We start from the raw sequence: 21,820 nt of genomic DNA on the forward strand, positions 1-21,820 counted from the left end.
GACAAACCTAGCCTCATTTAACACTTGTATTACAGAGCCACCCACATTTACACACTTATTCCAACATGATTAACTTCAGGATATTCATTAAAACATCTCCATTTGTGTTCCACATAAGACAGAAAGTCATACAGGTTTGGAATGACATGATGACAGAACTTGAATTTTTGGGCGAACTATTCCTTTAACACCTTTTCATTTTATTTTCTGAATAGACATGGATCAACAAAAATATAGGTTTTTTTTTACCTCTCAAAATTATTACTATTATTTAGGAGAGAGAAAATGAATCAAAACATACTGTGAAAGTTAGCTTTTCAAGCTTTATTTTAACATTGTTACAGGACAGTATCAAACATGGTTTAATACGAATGAGCCTTCACATTACACTAGGACAAAACATTCAGTCTTTTTTCTATTTGTTTGTGCAATATTTGATGTAGCATCTTTCCTCAGTTTGTACAAGTATGAGGATAACAGTCAGTTACAAGCTAAATGCACATTTTTGTTGCAGTCTTTTAGTCAAACTCTGCCTGTTATAAGGCATCAATGCATTGAAAAGTGGCAATTCTGCTCTTTTTATCAAGAGTATACAATAATATGAACATGCAGTTGCACCAGAGTACTTGTAATCAAGACACTTAATTCCATATTATTTCCATTTCCATATCATATTTTACATGAAATCTACAGATAGGTCAGGAATATCACCCCACAAAAAGTTAGCAAAGAGGTCATAGCAAATGCATCATATAGCTTATGGAAAACTGTCTTTGAGTTGATCAAAAAAGTCTTGTAAATCACAGATACATAAGATAGCTATCACTGAATTTCCTAGTTAAGTAAGTGCTGTATGCTACACCTCAGGTCCTGTATTCACAAAAGGCTAAAGCATGCTGTATATGCTGAGGTATATTCAGACTGGACTTTGGTACTGGGTATAAATCCATTTAAAGCCTTTGGACATCAATCACAGCATAAACAATCCAGCCTTAATCCAACAGTCTTTAGCCTGAATAGCAGCAAAAATGCTACCTTTACAATAGCTCTACAATTTTCTCCCTAAGTTAAGATCTATAAACCTACTGTATAACCCAAATAAATAAAACAAATTTGCTTTAACACTACAAGCATGTTCTTGAAGTACGAGAAAACAGTGTTGAACAAGCCTAAGTTGTGGAATATGTGCACCCCATTCCACACATGGAGGTGGAGGGGTTCTGGTTTATCTTGAAGTGGTTTCCTGAGATTTGGATGGAAATGTTACACCAAGTCGTCTGCGAGATTACCGCGAAACTGCCTCCACGAGTGCCTGAAGTGGAGGGTCTTCGAAAGCTAAGCTCAATTGACAGAAGGTGTGGCATAATGTTGATTGCTAGAAAATATTATTACCACTCGTCAGAACATTGAACAGAACATTCATTTAAGCATCTATAGTTTTGTTTTGTGGAAAAAAAAAACCTGGGGCCTGCTAAACAGCACTGTCACAGATTTAACCTTTAAGAATTTGAGCATTAAGCTAGTCCATAGTCTGAAGTTCTGTCCCAGCTGAAAGGACCAGCATATGTTGATCCCCAGCAGGGTTCTTAACTAGCTTAACCAGCAAGAGTTCCATGATCAACCAGTTTACTCAGAAGGACTATGCTGACTGACCACAATCACTAGTTAAGTTCTGGTATGACTGGTCCACCAGTTAAACCAGCACCAATCCAGCACTAAAGAATGTAAACCAGTCTGGACTAGCATGGAACTTCATAATAGACTAAGCTGGTCTTTTTAAGGTGATCTTAGTTTTTTTGGCAGCAATTTGGTCTAAATCTACATAATATTCAACGTGAACACATGAGCAATCTAGTCTTGATCTTGCACATGCCTTAATAATGAGTTCTGCTGACACAGCTACAGCAATCTCAGCCCCATGCAAAGTACTATAGTAACAACAACTCATTGCATTCCACATACAGAGCACCCTGTGTGAGGGAAGATGGGATGGACCAGGAGAAAATGGGAACAGTACTACGCTGAGGTATTGAGGAGTCCTTTACCTCCCACAGACACCCATCTCTCCAGTTTCCTCTTAGTGCGGTCAACCGTGGTGGCCAAATGTGGTGCCAGGGCCATGCACCAGGTAGCAGAGGCTGAATGAATGGAGAAAGGGGTCTGAAGTCCTGTTAAGTTCTTAAGACCGTGAGCGAGAGGTCCTGTGTGAGAACCATGACTTTGCCAAGCGTTCTTTCTCAAGTGAGATACGTGGCTACTCGGCAACAAATGAGTTCAGCTAATGTGTTTGTGATAATTATGTCAATGCTATCTACTCTCAGTCTGCTGAATCTGTGGTTTTCAGTGTTGTCGTTTATATGGATCTCGAGACTTGCAATTTGAAATGCTACACTACATTTTTGTGTCTTCATGTAAAATATTTGCAATTTGTTGAGTCAATGAAACAGTCAGAGTTGCACTTGAGATGTCCATAAGTTCTGTGGAATGCAAGACAGGGACATTGTTATTTGGATATTTGCCCAACAAAGAATCAAGCCATCACTTTATAGCTAAAGAAATGTAAAATTCAATTAATTCAATTATAATCAGTGCTGTGTGCCTGTCTGCGAGTTTTGAAGCTATCTATATGCTATTGTACTCCTCAAAGTTGACAAAATTAACATTTAGCAGAGGCATTTAATCCAGTCTTTTCTGGAAAAATGGACCAAAACTATTGATGACTCATCTTGCACTCACTCATTTTGATCAAGTAAATGAGAATTTCTGTCTTGTAATATCACCTGCTTCTGACTACCAATAGCTAATTACATGATAGCCAAGCAGTCAATCTTGTTCTGTGATATAAACTAAAGATTATTGGCTATTCAAAAAGGGGCATTGTATATATATATATATATATATATATATTGCATACAATATATTCTCATATGTACAATATTCTCATAAGGCCTATAAATAGACCTGAACAGTCTTACCCAGGCAAAAATGATCTGCATGTGTGAAAGCCAAAATCCTTCCCGTCACACTCTTCTGCATCTTCATAGCGATATCCATCCCCACAATATGCAAGTTTGCACTCTGAGAATGAGAGAAAGATCAAGGGATAAAGAAATGAATACAGGGATGTCCAGTCTGCTGGTTATTATGGCAAAATAAAACATTACAGAGTGATCAGGACTTGTATTTTAAAATGATTACCAACTGACAACATTATTCAGCTTCTTACAAGTCTACATACCAAATAAATAAATAGACATAAAATATTTTTGTTTTATAAAATAACCACAGGGTGATGCAAAAGTTATCAAACTAGCACAGCTATGTAGGAAACTGGTTTCCTGGGACAACAAACAATTACACAGTTTAGCAGTCATTATACAAAAATATTTGTCTGAAGAATGTTGGCAATCACAATTAGTCTTGTGCAGCCAGACCTCGGGTCCATAATATCCACAGTTTTCATGAGTAACCATGGGATGGATTTAATTTCATGAGAATCATGGAACACTTCCGCATTCAGGAAAAAGGTGGATATTGCAGTTTATTCCAGCCAAGAACTGCCCCTCTGTACCCCTATTCTAGGAAGTTGCATAAATCCAACCAATCAGATTTGAGCTTGCTAGATTGAGAAAGTGCTTTCCTGTTTTGAGTGCAAAATACATCAGATAGTCATTGAACAGACTGTGGGCAATCTGATGGTGTTACCTGAGACTAAAGGCCCCTAAACACTTCCTATGGAATCGACAAATTAATCTGTGTGATGTCATAAAACTAAATCTGGCAAAAAAGAAGGTGTTTTTGAGTTCTTTTTATTCGTAACAGTTTGCCATGGTGGACTTTCAGGGAAACTTCTTACTGGCTGCTAAACACCTTCTTACTGCCATTGGCACATATCATTGTTAGGTGTGACCTGAAGCTCCACCTACTTTGAGGCTGACAGCTGATTCCTGTTCTGTCATTTAAGATCAATCAATATGAACACACTAGATATTAGCATTCTGGTGCAAAATTACCTACATTGCACGTAGAGTCATTTTATTAGAACTTGTCATTCGATTTTTTTTTTTTTTTTTTTGTTAAATTAGTCTAGAAAAGGAATCAAATCTACTTAGTAACTCTTAAGTGCTCATCCACACATTTGTTTTATATGCTGCTTCACTCATGTGCCATCTGTAGCATTCACACATCTGCCCAAAGTAAGAAATGCCTAACATCACTCTTTTGTCTGTATTCTACCCATTAACAATCTTTTATACACCCATCTTTGCAGTAGTATCATTGTCATCATAAAGAGAGTGTAATCGGTGCATATTATGGCAGCATTAGATACATAAATTCAGAACATTACAAAAGACACCTTAACTACTGCATATACAGTATATTTCTTTAAATCATCATCACTGCTCTCATGTGAATTCTAGTCATAGAATGACGCATGAAGTCATTAATAGCACATTTTAATGTCATATTAGTTGATGTTTTACATGTAGTCTTGAGCGCCCTCATATGTACTGTAAATGCTGCTCTAAACCCAGCGGTGAAGGTGAAGGTGAAGAATTTCTCCATAAGTGAGCTGGGGCCTTAAATCAGAATCAAGAATTCCTTGAGAGCTGTGTAATAAATTATAAGAACAGATGTTGGGTGACTACAGAATGAAGGTGTTATTCCAGGCTGGTAAATACAGGACATGAATATTCTTGCATTCCAAATTTAGAATGCACTGTCACTTTAAACTACACTACACTATGCTCCTCTTTGCTGGGAATAAGCTGTCAGCTGGATCACTGCCGTTTCAACCTGATACTTACTGACACAGCCATCTGTGACCACCTTATTTCCATCATCACACTCCTCTCCGTTCACAACTTGCACAATGCCGTCTCCGCAGAAACCCTCCTGGTCAGAATCATGCTCCATCGACTGAAAGGGTGTTAACTGGAAGGAAAGAGTCTTTTACACACCTTGGAAACTGAAAATCAGTTGTTTACAATCTATCAGTATTTAAGGGATAACCCACAAATAAAAATGTGGTCATCATTTACTCACCTACATGTTGTTCTAAACCCCTTTGACTTTCTTTATTCCATGGAACACAAAAGGAGATATTAGGCAGAATGACAGCCTCAGTCACCATTCACTTTCATTGAATGGAAAAAAGATGCAATTAAAGTCAATTGTGACTGAGGTTGTCATTCGGTCTAACATCTTTCTTTATGTTCCATGACAGAAAAAAAGTAATATGGGTTTGGATGAGTATATGATGACAGAACTTTCATTTTTGGGTAATAAAACCATATGGTATTATAGTAAATAAGATTAAGTAATAAGATATCCTTTAAAATCAATCAGGTGATTGGTACCTGTATTGGCATCCAGCCGTCAATGTCTTTAAAGTAAAGTGACCTCTGATCTTTACGGAACGCCAGAGCGTTATCAGTCTGGAGACGATTCAGCTCCTGTTCATTATTTACCACAAATATCTGCAGCACAGACATCAAATGTCATCAAATGTTTTAGGTTTGATTGGCCAGAGAAATATGGTTAAAAATGTTATGGCTCTTAAATTTACAGTACCAAGATTTGTTTACAGTAAAATTAACAGATCCAATTTGGTACACACACAGATTAAAAAAATAATTTAAACCTGTAAATAACCTTTAGAAAGCTTAAAGAAAAAATATTATGTAAAATAAATTAGAAATATAACATATTCTGCACTATTTCTAGGTCACTAGTCTAAAAAGCACATTTGTGATATTCACCATGTTATCTTTTTTGTACAAAAGGTCAGATTGTTTTTTTCTTCTCTTTGGAACATTATTAAATCATGTTGAATAACATGTATCACCAGGTTTAACACAAACTTGTGCGATCCATACCAGCTCCAATGCATGCAGTCATTTAAAGGTGCACTCAGTAATGTTTTCCATATTAAAAAATATTTACTCCTAAATAAATTAATTGTAATTTTGAAATTTATAAAATGTTTCATTGTTTTATATTACCCCGGAATACATTTAAAAAATCGTGTTACCACAGCAATGAGGCATCTAACACAGCTGCTGTGAATATTTTGCCTATTTCTCTCTTCTTACTGCAATTATCCAGCGCTCTTTATCTTGTTTTGCAAAGCTGTGAAAGCGCAATCGTTGATATTTTCTTTTGCTGTTGGAGTAAGCAGGTAAGCCAAAATTGTATTTGCTGTGGTCTCTCATTCAAGTTTACCCTGCTATGATTCTACTTCCGCTCTGCAAACACAGACATGTGAAAAGGGTCCATTGTGAATTTATAAAAAAAACTACTAGCCCCAAGAAAACAATGAATCATAAAAATGCAGCACCGATGTCAGCGAGAAATGTCTGGACCTGTCTGCGATTCCAAATCGTGCAATGTGAAATATGTTTTGACTGAATACAGCAGCAGCATTGAACTACAGCCAATGAGAGAGCAAGAAACGGGGCACGGGAAGTTTCAGTGGGAGGAGTCCTGATGTACCTGCAACAGAACATCAACTAGCATGTTTGTGGTATCAAGAAAGTCTCATTGGACCGAAAAAAAATGTGTGGAACATTGGCAGGAGCACCAGTGCCTATTTGATGTACCGGGTGGAGAAAGAGAAGAGTTGGAGAGAAATTGCCAATTCTCTTGGACAGTCAGTTGAGCAAATAGGTAGATTTTTCAGTAGGAGGTATTTTTTCATATTGTAACCAATAAAATATATGATTAAAAACATACACATCATATTCTGAAATGCATAACATATGATCATGCATTTGTTTTCGTATCTCGTATCACTTCTTATGTGTACTCTGTTGTGAAACGTAATTTGGGTCCAGGCAGATTCATCGGGGATTCATCAAAAGTGAAATGTTTTGTAATGTACATGAACGGTACCACTTCGTCTTTGAAAGTCGTGTAGTGTGTTGGAGGCATAAGAAGAATTATAACAATTATATACAAATTATATTAATCTACCTTAATTTAAATCATTTTAAGATATCTTGAGGCCCCCCTGGAAGTGTGCTGAGGCCTCCTAGTGGGTCCACCTTGTTGAGAAACAGTGTTCTAAGATAATATCTTAATTGTTGTTTTAACAAATGCGCAAGCTGACATTATCAAGTATGTCACTCACTTTGCAAAAAACAATCAAAAACATGCCTTGAGAGTCCAGGCATTCACTGTGTGATGTAGCCTATTAGAATGCAGTGAGATAGTATAGGCATACATGGTCACCACCCCACAAGTTAAGCTAGCGTAGCTGTCTAAATATGCATGACTGAAGTTAAAAATGAGTGAACAAACAGCACCGGGAGACAAAATACAGACACCAACAGCCTCGCAATCCACGTTGTTAGATTTTTTTGCTAGACGTAGGTCATCCTCACTCGCATGGAGGTGGTTTGGCTGTGAAAAGATGGATGTTGCTCAAAAGACGGCAATCTGCAAACTATGTCGGAAATCGGTTGCCGCTAAAGACAGCTCGTCAACTAACTTGTTTAACCATCTGCAAACCAACCACCGCACAGAATATGAAGAATATGTATAGCTTGTAAGGCCTATACCAGCCAAGGTACCAGCACAAAAACACACTCAGCAAATTCAAACGTAATCATTCTGCAAAAAAGTTAATATCCTATAACAAGAGCGAGCTAGTACAATATAAGACTTTTACAAACACATTTTTGAAGGATCGACAAAATCCCAGAAAATATAGAGATTTCATTTTTTGTCAATTTCGCACACCCCTAAACACCACTAGGCATCACTGTAAGTCCAAGATGACATGAACAAAATGATACTGAGGGCACCTTTAAAAAAATTAAATTAAATATTCTAACTTTTTTCTCCCCAATTTGGAATGCCCAATTCCCAATGCTTCACGCTATTGTCCGCTTCATCCACGCACAACTCTCCACGTGCCCCACTGAGAGCGAGAACCATGTTATAGCGACCACAAGGTGGTTGCCCCATGTGACTCTACCCTCCCTAACAACCGAGCCAATTGGTTGCTTAGGAGAGATGGCTGGAGTTACTCAGCACGCCCTGGATTCGAACTCGTGACTCCAGGGGTGGTAGAATAGAAAGTAGAAGCATTTTCATTTGTGGTCTCAGATTTTGGACCTCACTGTATCTAGTGATAATCAGGCTTAGCCTCTAAACCACACTGGCATTGCTGGCTTACTGCTGGCACTCTGGGGTAGCTTCCCCAGAGCAAGTGCTGGTCATAGGAGGGGTTGTTTGCACTCGAGAGGGCATTGCAGCTGCAATGGCCTGGGCTGCCAGGTTGTCCCTTCTCCCCTTTCTGTCCTACCATGAACAGTCCTGGAGGAGAGGTAAACAACATTTAGCTGACGGTATAGAGTAGATGTCCCTCCATGTGATGCAACGTGATGATCACTTAGAGAGAGCAATTGAGTTAATATGCACGGAAACCAAAACAAGACAGCAGCTGTCCAGTGAATAATGAGATGACATAATGTTTGTAATTATGTGGCAAGCTTGGCCACACCAGCCGTACGTTAAGGACATGATGTCATGGCTCCAAGACTTTTGAGGGGCTTCTGTTTCAGCAAGGGATCAGGTTGCTTCTGAATAAGCCAGTGGAGGGACTTCCTGCACAGATTTTATATCCATGTGCTTCCACCATCCCTGCACAAGGCAATAGCTAATGCTGCAATATCATCTCATGGAACCCAGAGACCCACTCAAAATGTCTATGCGATACTAAAACTAACAAAGAGCTTTGTGTAAAGACACAATGCCTATCAAAAAGGAAATAAAAATGACATTAAATTAAATAAATAAAGGGGGAAAATAGTTTGTGGACACCCCCTTTGTAAAACAGTTTGGCTGGTCCCCCAAATACAAATCTTTATGTTAAAACATAAAACACGTCTGTGGACGGCTCTTTTCTGTTCCAGTATGACAATGTACACAAAGTTAGGTCCATAAAAGACATGATAGACTGAGTCTGGAGAACTTGACTGGCCTGCACTGCAGCCATGTTCCAAGATATAGTGGAAAGCTGTTTGGGATGAGCAATTCCCTATTAATGTCAATGTAATGTAATGCTCAATAAACCCATATGGGTGTGGTGCTTGGTGTCCACAAACGTTTTGTCACATAGTGTAAAAAATAAATGTATAAATGATTATTATTAATAAATTAAATGAAGCCAAAGTAGATTTGCTTGCTGTATATAAATAGTAGTTGTATGTAAATTAAATACCTGAGGCAGGCAATCCAGGAGGGCCAGGGTGACCAAGGGGCCCTTGAAGCCCCACAGGTCCCATGGGTCCAATTGCACCATTGTCACCTTTTGAACCCTGCATCAGAAACAAAACATAAGGCTCATTTATCGCCAATCCTTTTGCATTTATATCATATTAATATTATGTTTTTGAGGATGGATCACCTGCTTTCCTCTTTTTCCTGGCCGGCCAGTGGGTCCCCTGTTCCCTGAGCTTCCAGGTTCTCCTTTTGGGCCCATCTCACCCTGATAAATTATTTAATGATTTAATGATGTGTATTATAATTTATATTTGGCTAGACAATACAAAAAAATTTGGAAGCCATTTTTCTCAGTTTTGGCTTTGAATTATGTAATGTAATATATACTGTGGATGTATATATATATATATATTATATACATACATACATAGTTACCACTGTAACTTCCTATAGTGCTTTCCTGGAATTTTATGAAAGAGTGAAAAAAATATAATCATATTGTCATTATCACCTTCTGGCCAAGCATTCCAGGAAGACCGATTGATCCCTGGAAGGGAAAACAATCTTTGTTAAACATATACTCTTCACATCTGAATTATGGCTTGTCAAGGTAACTTACCCTGTCGCCTTTTAAGCCAATTCCCCCTCTGAAACCTTGTGAGCCCTATCAAGATAGGAGAGGAAGAACATCTCTCAGAACATCATCTTTAATCACAACAAGAGTGAAAGTGATGCACAAGATGAATGATTTGGCAATTTCACCAGAACATAAATTTGGTGGATAGTGAGAAGCGACTCACTTTTTCACCCTTATATCCAGGTAAGCCCTGAATCAAAGAAATTCAGAAACATTCAGCACACAGAGAATATTATACCACAAGGCAGTTAAAGACAACATGGCAATCAGAAATCAGGTAGTGAAGACTGCCCAGACCTTAGGTCCAACTGATCCTTTTGCCCCTGGCATGCCCATCAGCCCAGGGTCGCCTTTCTCTCCCTGTTAAACACACACAGGGTTACCTTACCGTACACTAGAATTACACTGAAATGATGTCTCAATGGTATCTTGTTCTACTGTAGGTCAATTACTCATTTTTGATCAAAATGTTAACCAATGGCTTTATTTAATCTGATTTTGAATTAACATTTGAAGAAACAGTACATTTCAAACATTTTAAACAGGTTTGGGAAGAAAGACAAATATTGCAGATACAAATAATTCTAGTAAGCCACAATAACCTTTAGATTTATAAACAATATGCTAGTTAACAGGGTATTCATCTTGCTAAATAGACTGTACTTCAGGCTGGTTCCTGTGTAATATAAAGAGAATCAGGGTGCATTCCATTTAGAAGTGATAATCGTTACGCCCTATTCCCTTCTAATTCTTTACCATCGACTGTGAGAACTTTGAAGGGCTAAAAATGTGTGAGACTCAAAAATAAGGGTAATTCGGAACTCACTTTTAATCATTTTTATTGGAAAATCAGATTGAAGCTATCTTACAGCATGAATATCATAACTGTTCTCCCTTCCAAGTGCCCTTAGGAGGGTGATATATACTGTTTGAAACACTGGGTCAGCATCTGTTCTGTGGACAAAGAACTGTGTTCATACTCACTTTGAGCCCTGTTGGTCCATGCCATCCACTTGGTCCCAGTTGCCCTGGGAGACCTGGAGGGCCAGTGCGTCCCTGTAAGATATAAAATCTATCAACATATCAATATATCATGTTACTATGAATATATTAAGCCACATTTCTCATCCAATCAGAAAACACCCCCTGACTGTCAATCATTATGTGTGTTTGAGTTTGCTGGCATTGTGTTGGCTGACTAACTTTGCAGAGCAGGGTGGCTAATTTTGTTTAGCACTTACAGCACTTACATCTCTTAATGCACCTTTAAGGTGTATAATAAATTGAAATATATAATCTTTTAAAGCCTTCGTGTGTCATTTCTGCACCATTATTATCACCAAACAGATTTGCAAAAATAGTTATTGTTTTAAAACAGGTTTTCCGAACACTTCCCCAATCATTCATTGGTAGGCTAAACAGATAGTGCTGCCCCAAACGCATGCCTTTGGTTGAGCCAACATTGCTGTGTTGAGCTGGTTGTAATGTTCAAACATACAGAGCAATGTTTGATAGCATCACAGAGCTCCAGTGTTTTCACTTTTGGAGAAATCAACCTACAAAAGAGGTTAATATGTCTTTCCATATTAAGCTAGTAGTAAAAATTATTTTAACATCAAAAAACTAATTCAGCATAATTGGGATAGTTCACCCAAAAATGAAATTTCTCTAACCACTTACTCCCCTTCATATCATCCCAGATGTGTATGACTTTCTTTCTTCTGCTGAACACAAAGGAAGATTTTTAGAAGAATATCTCAGCTTTGTAGGTCCATACAATCCACGTGAATGGTTACCAGAACTTTGAACTTACAAAAATGTCTTCAGAAGTGATATAATACTGTATGTGTGGGTGAGAAACAGATCAATATTTAAGTCCTTTTTACTATAAATTCTCCTCCCTGACCAGGTAGCAATATGCATGAAGAATGCAAATTGCCAAATACAAAAAGAAGAATGTAAAAGTGGAGAGTGATAGTAAAAAAGGTCTTAAATATTGACCTGTTTCTCACCCACACCTACCATATCACTTCAGAAGACATGGATTAAACCACTGTAGTCGTATGAATTACCTTTATGCTGCCTTTATGTGCTTTTTGGATAAACCTTAAAGTTCTGGCCACCATTCACTTGCATTGTATGGACCTACAGATCTAAGATATTGTTCTAAAAATCTTTGTATTTTGCAGAAGAAAGAAAGTCATACACATCTGGGCTTTCATGATGGTGAGTAAATAATGAGAAAAGTTTCATTTTTGGGTGAACTATCCCTTTAAAGTATGCAATGTATGAATACCACATGCTATAGATCAGAAATGTAATAGAGGCAGGTATCTGGTCAAGTGTAAGAAAAAGGATTTTCTTTAGTAATGGAATCTTGAGGCCTGGGTAACTCAGCAAGTAAAGACGTTGACTACCACACCTGGACTTCGAATCCAGGGTGTGCTGAGTGACTCCAGTCAGGCTTCCTAAGCAACCAATTGGTCCGGCTGCTAGGGTGGGTAGAGTCACGTTGGGTTAACCTCCTCCTGGTCGCTATGATGTGGTTCTCGCTCTCAGTGGGGCACGTGGTGAGTTGTGTGTGGATGCCACGGAGAATAGAGTGAAGACCCCACACGCACTAGGTCTCCGCGGTAACGTGCTCAATAAGCCACGTGATTGATGTGGATTGACGGTCTCAGACCTGGAGGCAACTGAGATTCGTCCTCCACTACCCGGATTGAGGCGAGTCATTACAACACCGTGAGGACTTAGAGCTCATTGGGACTTCCAAATTGGGGAGAAAAGGGGAGAAAATCCAACGAACAAAAAAAATTTATGTAATCTTGATGATTCTACACAGTGAGTATCAGCTGGGAGTTTTGACCTCCTTTCTTTTTTCAATGCAACTAGAATCTAAACTAGGTAGCACCTAAAGATGATTGGCTGCTTAAACCATTGAGCAATAAGGAGAAGGTGAGGACAACATATCTTCTGAGTGTTCTTAGGGACAATATAGCCATCAGAATAGAAAGAGTGAGAGAGAGGGAGGTATAGAGACAACAAACTAACCCAAGCCCCATCAGTATCCTGGCCTTAATTAAATTATGTGCGGGCCAGGAGGCGGGAATTGTGGGAGAGCGAATGATTTATCAGGCCAACCCAGCACTAAGCTAAATTACTTTGCAATGCTGCAAAGCTTCCTATACAGCACCAGTCCACTCTCAGTGCTTTTATCCTCTAGTGAAACAACAGTGCACCCACAATCTGTGTACTGTTAAATGGCTTCTCAATTTACCCTCAGTCCTGCTTTAGGTATTACTGACTCTGGTCCCAAATGATTTCCTGGAAACCACACAAGCCCATCAATGTGATTGTGGGAAAGGAGCCATGGGGATGTTCACTTGTGGATTGACTCTAATAAGGGCAACCACAAGGTTCCCCTGCTGTTTATCACTCTGGTGCTTTGAAGATGCAGAAGATCATGTGGACTAATGTAATCCGTGTATATGTGTCAGTGTTGCAACAGGGTTATTAAAGTCTTGACATTTAAATTTAATATCATTTAAATATATACTACTGGTGAAAAGTTTTGAAACACTTGACTGAAATGTTTCTCATGATCTTTTGATCTGAAAGTGTATGCATAAATGTTTGAAATTCATTTTGTAGACAAAAATATAATTGTGCCAACATATTAATATATTTATATTATAAAAACTAAAATGTAATAAAACAATTTGACTTGGATCAAATAATAAAGAAAAGCAGCCAATAATTGCCCAACATATAGTTGGAACTCCTTCAATACTGTTTTAAAAGCATCCCAGGTTGATACCTCAAGAAGGTGCTTGAGAAAATGTCAAGAGTTCATGTCTGCAAATTCTAGGTAAAGGGTGAATGCTAAAATATAACACAGATTTGATTTATTTGGGATTTTGTTTAGTTACAACATAATTCCCATCGTCCCATTTATGTTATTCCATAGTTTTGATGACTTTATTATTATTCTATAATGTGAAGAAAAAAATTATGTTAAGAACGAGTAAGTGTTTCAATACTTTTGACCTGTAGTGTTTCCAATTAAATTAGTTTGTATTTTAGTTCAAGAAAAAAAATTCATTTCGATTTCATTTATGATAAAAATTTTTTAATAAAAAACACTGGGCTATAGTTGTTTTGAATTTCCTTGAGCTCACACTATGCTGAAGCCATGAAAGACAAAACTAGACACTGCATGCAGGTCCGTGCTCTCACAACGTGTCCTTCCTTCTATTTTCTCTCTTTTTTCTTTTTTTTTAAGGCAAATCCACTTATTGGAAAATAGAGGGCAGTGACTGTCTCACCTTTTGTCCAGGTCTTCCAATTTCACCCTGGCAACACAGAGGAGAGGAGGTGAGATAAAGGGCAGAGTCAGTCTATCAGTGTGTTATACAATAAACAAAGTCTTATTTGATAATGAAACATTCATATCAACCCTTAAATTACACAAACTTATTTGGGTAAGGATTGTTCCAGGTTAAGCTATATTTTGTGGATTACCAGAGAATTTTTGTTGTCGTAAAAACTGGAAGAAATAATGCTTACAGTACTATAATGTATTAAAATAATACAAGGGGAAGGCAAAGGACAAGGCAATGCACAGACAATTAAAAACAAACTTTTTCGTAAGGGATAATGTACAGTCAGCAGGTTGTTATCACACAATAAATCCCAACAGGGTGATCAGGACCCTGACGTGAAGCAAAGGGGTTTTGTATCACCCTGAAGAGGTCTATTTTGCAATAACAATTGAATGACTGTACATTATCCCGCTTATTACACAGCTACTAACCAAATAATTAAAAACATGGACATAAAATATTGATTTGTGTTGAAATTTAGTAATTTGAGAAAAGTTCTGTTTGTGGTTATTTTCTGAAAATTAGCATCCGACTCATTATCCAGCCTATCAGAATAGAGTATTACAGAGAGCTGTGTAATAAAAGGTTTAGTACACGGCTCTCCGGAATACTTGATTCTGATTGGTTTATGGTGCCATCCAGCTGTCAGATAGTGCTCTGTAACAACTGCACATCCAGGTTCTGTGAGCCGTCTCTAATGCTTCAATGTGCAATCCCTACATGTAAGCTAATAAAATAATTTGAACTCAAATCAATGTTTCGCATCGGGGTCTTGATCACCCTGTCTGGGTTTATTGTGTGATGACAACCTGCTGTACTTTATCCCTTACATAGCAACAACTTTTTAGCTCCTGTAACAACCACAAGCTGGTAAACCCTGTAACTTTGGCATGATACGTGCAATGAAAAGGTCCAGAAAGGGACTATTTACATGGCGCAAACACCATTGGTACAGCAAAACCAGAAGTTCATCTCCCTAGAACAGTAGTCCCACGACTAAAAGCAAACACTTAGAAAATGCTGCTGCCCAAATAACTAACATTTTTGCATAGAAGAATTCAAATAAGTTTACTAAATACACTGATCAGCACATGAATGCAGAATATTCCTTTAATAGAGGTTAAAACAGGTCAATTAAAATGTCTGCGTAATAAACTGAATTAAAGTATTTAATTCAATAAGCTTCCTGAACTGAGTGGATTTAGTGTCTCTTTAAACTAATTTGTTTTAGTTCCTAATTGCCTTTGCCTACGGTCTTGCTGTATTGTGTATTTGTATGTAGGTATGTATGTATGTACAGTATGTATGTAAATATGTGTCCTACCTTATCCCCCTTTGGTCCCTTTGGTCCCAGCAGTCCTGGAGGACCCTTAACATAACACAAACACTATTGTATAACACATCTCCAAAACTTGCAATTTCAGTTAATATCACCAGCTAACTTCAAGCCACAACTCCAAAACTTTAAAGGTGCAATATATAATTCATACACCATTAGTGTCACAAAATGGAATTGCAAAAAAAGGTTTTCCAAACATTCCCCTTGTCTTCTGTTGTTTGGACAAGCAGGCAGTCCTGCCACGCACTCATACTACTGGTTGAGCCAGTGACAGCACCGCAGAGGCACATTGCTTACACATCGTTTTCACGAAAATATTGAATATCAAACAAATTACACACCGCCTCTACCCAAGAATCCTGGCCATTGCACAGGGGACACCTGAAGAACTTAACTTGAGTTTTAATAATTTCTTAGTATTTTGTATGGCCCCCTTTTATATTAATGACAACATGCATCAAGGTGCCAAAGACTCCTTATGATCCGTGTTATCCTGGTTCTAAAGAGCATTTTGTGTGCTTTAATGGAAGAAAATCTGACCATTTGTACAAAGGAGTTGACATGTTCACTGTCACAATTTAATTAAGGAATTACTTGTGGATTATAACCCTAATTCCAAAAAAGTTAAGTTTTAAATTATGTTCACCCTTTGCTATATTGAAAGCACCGCACCTGCACATTACATGATGTTTTACCCTGTGAATTTCATTGTTCTTTTTTTTTAATGTACAGTAAATTCAAATCAGATGATTGCAACATGCTCCAAAAATGTTGGGACAGTCGAGTGTTTACCACTGTGAAACATCACAAGTTCCCCTAACTACACATAATAAGCATTTTGCACTGAAGACACAAGTTTGTTAAGTTTAGAAAGTGGAATTTTCCCACATTCATTCATAATGCAGGTCTTCAGCTGCACGATTTTACAGGGTCTTCGTTGCTGGATGGTGTGCTTAATAATGCACCACACATTCTCAATTGGAGATGGTCAGGACTGCAGTCAAGCCAATCTAGCACCCACGCTCTCTGTTTTCACAGCCATGTGTAACCGTCCCTGCTCGCCCCGCTCCGAACAGGACTCGAATCGGCATCTCCGGCATGGGAGATGGGTGCGCTAACAAGGTGGCTAAAGGCTACAGCCTCTTGCGTCAGTCGCTAGTGTACCTCTTGAGGTCAGGAGAGAGATGTTTACACACTGCACAGCTAACTAACAAGAACATGACGGCTGTGCTTTTTCAAAACTATTTGAAATGTGGACTCATCGGACCAAAACACATGGTTTCACTGTTCTAATTTCCATCTAAGATGAGACTGAGCTCAGAGAAGTCGGCAGCACTTCTGGACAGTGTTGATGTAGGGCTTCTGCTTTGCATAGTAAAGTCTTAACTTGCATCTGTGGATGCAGCGGCAAATGGTGTTGACAAACAAAGGTTTAATAAAGTAATCCCAAGCCCATGTTCATGATATCCAGTACAGATGAATGATGATTTTTTTTAGACAGTGACACCTGATGGATCAGAGATCACGCGCATTCAGAAGTGGTTTTCATGTTGCCCTTTATGCACCGAGATTTGACCAGATTCCTTGAATCTTTTGACTATATTGGTCTTCAATGATCCTTGCTCTTGAAGGACTAGGCTGAGTATCCTTATATACTATGACACGATTGGCTCACCTGTTTAACATCTTATTATTTCAACTCTTCAAAGTGTTATTAGTCTCACCTGTCTCAACTGTTTTGGAGCATGTTGAAATCATTAAAACATAGACATTATTAAACATAATTATAATAACATAAATTAGATTTTAAACATCAGATTTTCAGTGTGGTCTCAGACTTTGAAGCTCACTGTACATTTTGAATGGACTGAAGGTGCAGGGCAGGGGTGAACTCTCTCTCGGGGCTCTGAGTGTCTGTGTGTCTCTCTTGGGGTTGTTTCTAAGAATGATATGATGAAGCAGAGGCTGGCAGTGGAAAAAGGTCTATTTCCATCTGGTCTAAATGTGGAGCGTTAATGGCCTGGTGTGTCATGGGGGGCATCCGTGTCACTACAGAAAGATGTCTGGGGAACTCACACGGGTCTCACATGCTGAGAGTGCAATAAAGTCTAATTACAGAGCTGGAACTCACCATTGTGACAATCCAATACTCTTCTTCCCTGCAAGGACCTTCACCAACTACACAATCCTCAACAAATGTGCACGTGACTGTTGTTATCACTTAAGAATGATTTAGACATGTGGCTCTCAACTGGTGGGTCGCGACCCACAAAAGAGAGAAAAAAAAACAATGCTAAATGTAAAAAATAATATGCCAATAATTATACTGTATAATAATGTATAGTTCAATTGTGCTAATAACTTTTAAGAGGTGAAGGAAACACATTCCATATCTTTATTTTAATCTTTTGTCAAACTCTACCATGTTCAGTGCAAATTCATCTGTCACTTGGTAGATGCTAGCCAAATAAGGTAGATGTCATCATGGGCAGATGTCATGCCCTCTTTTAAAACAAAAATAATTCACACACTTCTGCTCTTCTTTATGCATTTACAAAAGCATTTGCCCTATTCTGCCTGTCATGTTAATAATTGTGCATATTGTTGGGTCTATGCAGTTCACGGCAACATTAATACATTTCAACATGTATATAAAATTTAGATTTGGGTACTGTTTTGGGGTACAGCATCTTTTATATTCATACATTAAATGTGACTAAGGCGCTCATTTTCTAACATTCTGCCTTACATCTCCAGAAAGAAGACATACAAAATTGGAACAATAAGAGAGTAAAATGATGACAGAATTGTCATTTTTGAGTGAATTAATCCTTTAACCTCAACACTATCTTGTAGAGAATGAAGCACATACTGGAGGGCCAGGAGGTCCTGCGGTTCCTGGGGGCCCCGGGGAACATCTGTGGCTTGTAGGATTGTGCTTCTCCTCTGAGTTCCCTTCATTTGGTTTAATGCCATTATCAGTCTATAAGACAAGTCATACATACAAATACATTTCAGAACCAAATACACGTTTTATAAATAACATTACATAAAGAGTTACTGTCTTTGCAGTTTCTATGGTGACAATATCACTTTCTTTGACATTTACATCATTTTAAAAAATTTATTATAATTACGCATTTCATTTTCATATAATAATGAATTTAAATCAAATTGAGTAATCTTTAAATCAAATATATATATATATATATATATATATATATATATATATATATATATATATATATATATATATATATATATATATATATTATTATTATTGTATATATATATTATTATTATTATTATTATCAAATTATATTTGATTTTGTTAAATGTAAAAATTTTATGGAATTTTGTTATGATATTGAAATGTATACATTTTATAAAAAAAAAAATTGTGTATATTTTTTATTAGTGATTTAGACACATATCTTATTTGCTTTTAGCCAGCATGATGTTGTGGTCATGGGGAAAAAAATCTGATCAGATATATAAGTCTAGGTCAAGTATCTGGAACTTACACATTAGAACAAAGCACAGGTCCTGGATCAAGGGTCATGTATGAGGACTCACCCGAGGCGTCCATCGCCACAGTGAAGGGGGTGGTGGGAAGAGAGGGGGTGGAGGTGGTCTCAGTAAACAGCAGGGGTTGAATTTCTTTCGGGTTTTCAGCAACTGGAGATCTGTAGATGAGTGGGAAAGAAGATCATAAGGAACATGTCAACAGACACGTGGTCCAGCAGAACAGTGATTCACTCCATTGCTTTGGAAAATCAGGGATTGAAACACATGACAGCAATGATCAGAACGTGGGATGGGATATAATTACAAGTAGTGCTGTTGGGTTTTTTAATGGCAGATGCTGACATGTATATCTACCTTGGAGGATGGTTGATAGCTTATTTATTGACGATATACTATAAATAATTATTTATTTACCATGTATTTATTATACCAGATATTTTAAAAATTTATTTCACATAATATTTACTCAAAATTGAAAGTTTTCACACACACACAAAGAATGCTTCTGAACATTTTTAGTATGTTGATGAGGCTGTTGGCAGAAGCTGCTGTTAGATTTTGAAACTCTACAAGGAGAACTACCACTTCTGTTAAATGACTACCGAGACATGGTTATGGACTGATGCAACACTCAGCCAATCTATCTTGACAATGTTCTCCATTAGTTTTAGAGGTGCAGGTGGCCTACTTTAAAGACTAATATCAAATATCATGGCTTAGTTTAATACCTCATTCTGTTTTAATGTGCTGATTTAAAATAACAATCAAAATAACTGTGATGGCCAACCTCATAACATTGTACAGTTCCCTTAAATGTACAATGATTGGCAAAAGGGCAACATTCTAAATATAAATTAATTAACATAATGCTTCAAGAATTTAAATATAATAATAAATAAAAAAGTTTAAAACCTTGGCAAATATTGGCAAAGTATGTCTCAATTTATGCTCATTTCAATCACGTTGGGCATTTTATATGATCTCAACTACCACAATTTCTAATTTATTCTGCTAGTGGAATATCAACAGTGTACATTTCTAATGTTTTTGGAGAAAATACCATTTAATGGTCTTTTAACGTTTTTTGAACAGCTAATCTGTTATTTACTAAAATATTACTTGTTCAAAATGGTTTTAAAAAATACTATCTCTGTTGACATATCCATGTATGCACAAACCCCGTTTTAGAGAAAAGACTACATACAATATGAGGGAAAAATGCAGTACCCATTGGAACAGGTGGGGGAGCTTGAGAAACGTATGGGGCTAGAGGCTAAATTTGAGAAAATGTGGAATATTTTTAGGTCAAATTTCATTATATATATAAAAAAAAAAAAAAAAAATATATATATATATATATATATATATATATATATATATATATATATATATATATATATATATATATATATATATATATATATATATATATATAAAGCTGCACAACGTTCAGAAAGTCAGAAGATGAAAGGTATTTTTTCCCATACGGGTCAAAATTGACCCGTTAAGACTATGGATGGAACAACTGTTTCTGAAAAGTAATTTCCCTTACACAATTATGTACAAAAATATATTTTATTTTTTATTTAGTTTGTTTTGGTGGTCTTGACAAAGTCACAACATTTGGTTCTGGTACTAAAAACTAAGTAGTATTTACAATGTGTTATTTACCTGTGCTGGGTCTAAAATGACCCAAAGACTATAGGAGGATTAACACATGACTGATTGCGATAACCTTTACTGGACTTCCATATTATTAAAGCAAATCTATTAATACTGAAACACATTTTATTCTGTCTGCATATTACCTGGTGTCTGCACCAAATACTGAATATCACAGCATAAATGGAGCTGTCAACTAATTGAGATCTAGTTGTTAAATATTGATTGAACCAATAAAGGCATGTTGACAAAAGTGATCCTTGATACAAGTCAAGTTTTCAATATTCAGCTGAATTATTTCTCACAAACCAACTACTTTCAGAGAACATACGAGTCAAAAATCTAAAACACTTGTTTACCACTCCATACATTTTATTTGTAACATATTAATAATTACTGGTCGAGTAAATCAAATATGCTTGAGTCTCGAGGACAAACAGTTATTTATTTTTTTGCAAATCATAACCCCTGAATTAAACACCTACTCAGATAAATTTCAGCATCTCCCAAACATATGCAAAGGAAAGAGATGCTGCCGTCCTACCTGTCGGTAAAGGAAAAATGTTATCCACGTAAGAGAATGATGACACATAGCAGAGGAGAGGAAAATATAGTCCAAGTGTGAGTAGAAACATGCTGCTGGCTACAGTCTAGCTCCAACAGCACCGAGGAGTGATATGAGGCAGCCCAGCACTACACTTCTCTCGCTCTCTCTCACTAGCTCCACGCCTTTAGGAGACGTGAATGGAAGCCAATTTCTGTTACACCTCTTCCATGTATTGGTCCTGAGCTAAATATACAGGAGGCAGCCTGTCAGCTGCCCGCTGTAGCCAATATTAGCCTGTTACTACTGGCAGTGTTGCCTTTGTTTCCCCCTGCCTCAAATGGACAGAGAAAACAAAACAGTGCGGACATGAATGACATTGAAGTGATGAGGTGTCATGTTAATGGCCAACATTTAACTACCACCATAAACATATAAGTGAGGTCGAAATGTCCACATTGAAAATCTGGGATTCAAAAGCTAATTTACACCAAGAA

General features: G+C 37.3%; 1 protein-coding gene across 1 annotated transcript; it reads right to left on the reverse strand.

The window, feature by feature from the left end:
• Window positions 1-347: 347 nt before the first annotated feature.
• Window positions 348-21,464, reverse strand: LOC127658081 (acetylcholinesterase collagenic tail peptide-like). Its single transcript, XM_052147178.1, has 17 exons — window positions 21,324-21,464; window positions 19,166-19,275; window positions 18,462-18,572; window positions 15,575-15,619; window positions 14,194-14,220; window positions 10,853-10,924; window positions 10,166-10,228; window positions 10,032-10,058; window positions 9,851-9,895; window positions 9,743-9,778; window positions 9,416-9,496; window positions 9,230-9,326; window positions 8,183-8,322; window positions 5,361-5,480; window positions 4,809-4,935; window positions 2,976-3,078; window positions 348-2,477 (listed from the first exon to the last, which is right to left on the reverse strand). The coding sequence occupies exons 1-17, from the start codon at window positions 21,412-21,414 to the stop codon at window positions 2,408-2,410; spliced, it is 1,365 nt and encodes a 454-aa protein (XP_052003138.1). The 5' UTR covers window positions 21,415-21,464; the 3' UTR covers window positions 348-2,407.
• Between the last annotated feature and the right edge of the window lie 356 nt (window positions 21,465-21,820).

The sequence above is a fragment of the Xyrauchen texanus genome, chromosome 17 (genome assembly GCF_025860055.1).
Source record: "Xyrauchen texanus isolate HMW12.3.18 chromosome 17, RBS_HiC_50CHRs, whole genome shotgun sequence".
NCBI lineage: Eukaryota > Metazoa > Chordata > Actinopteri > Cypriniformes > Catostomidae > Xyrauchen > Xyrauchen texanus.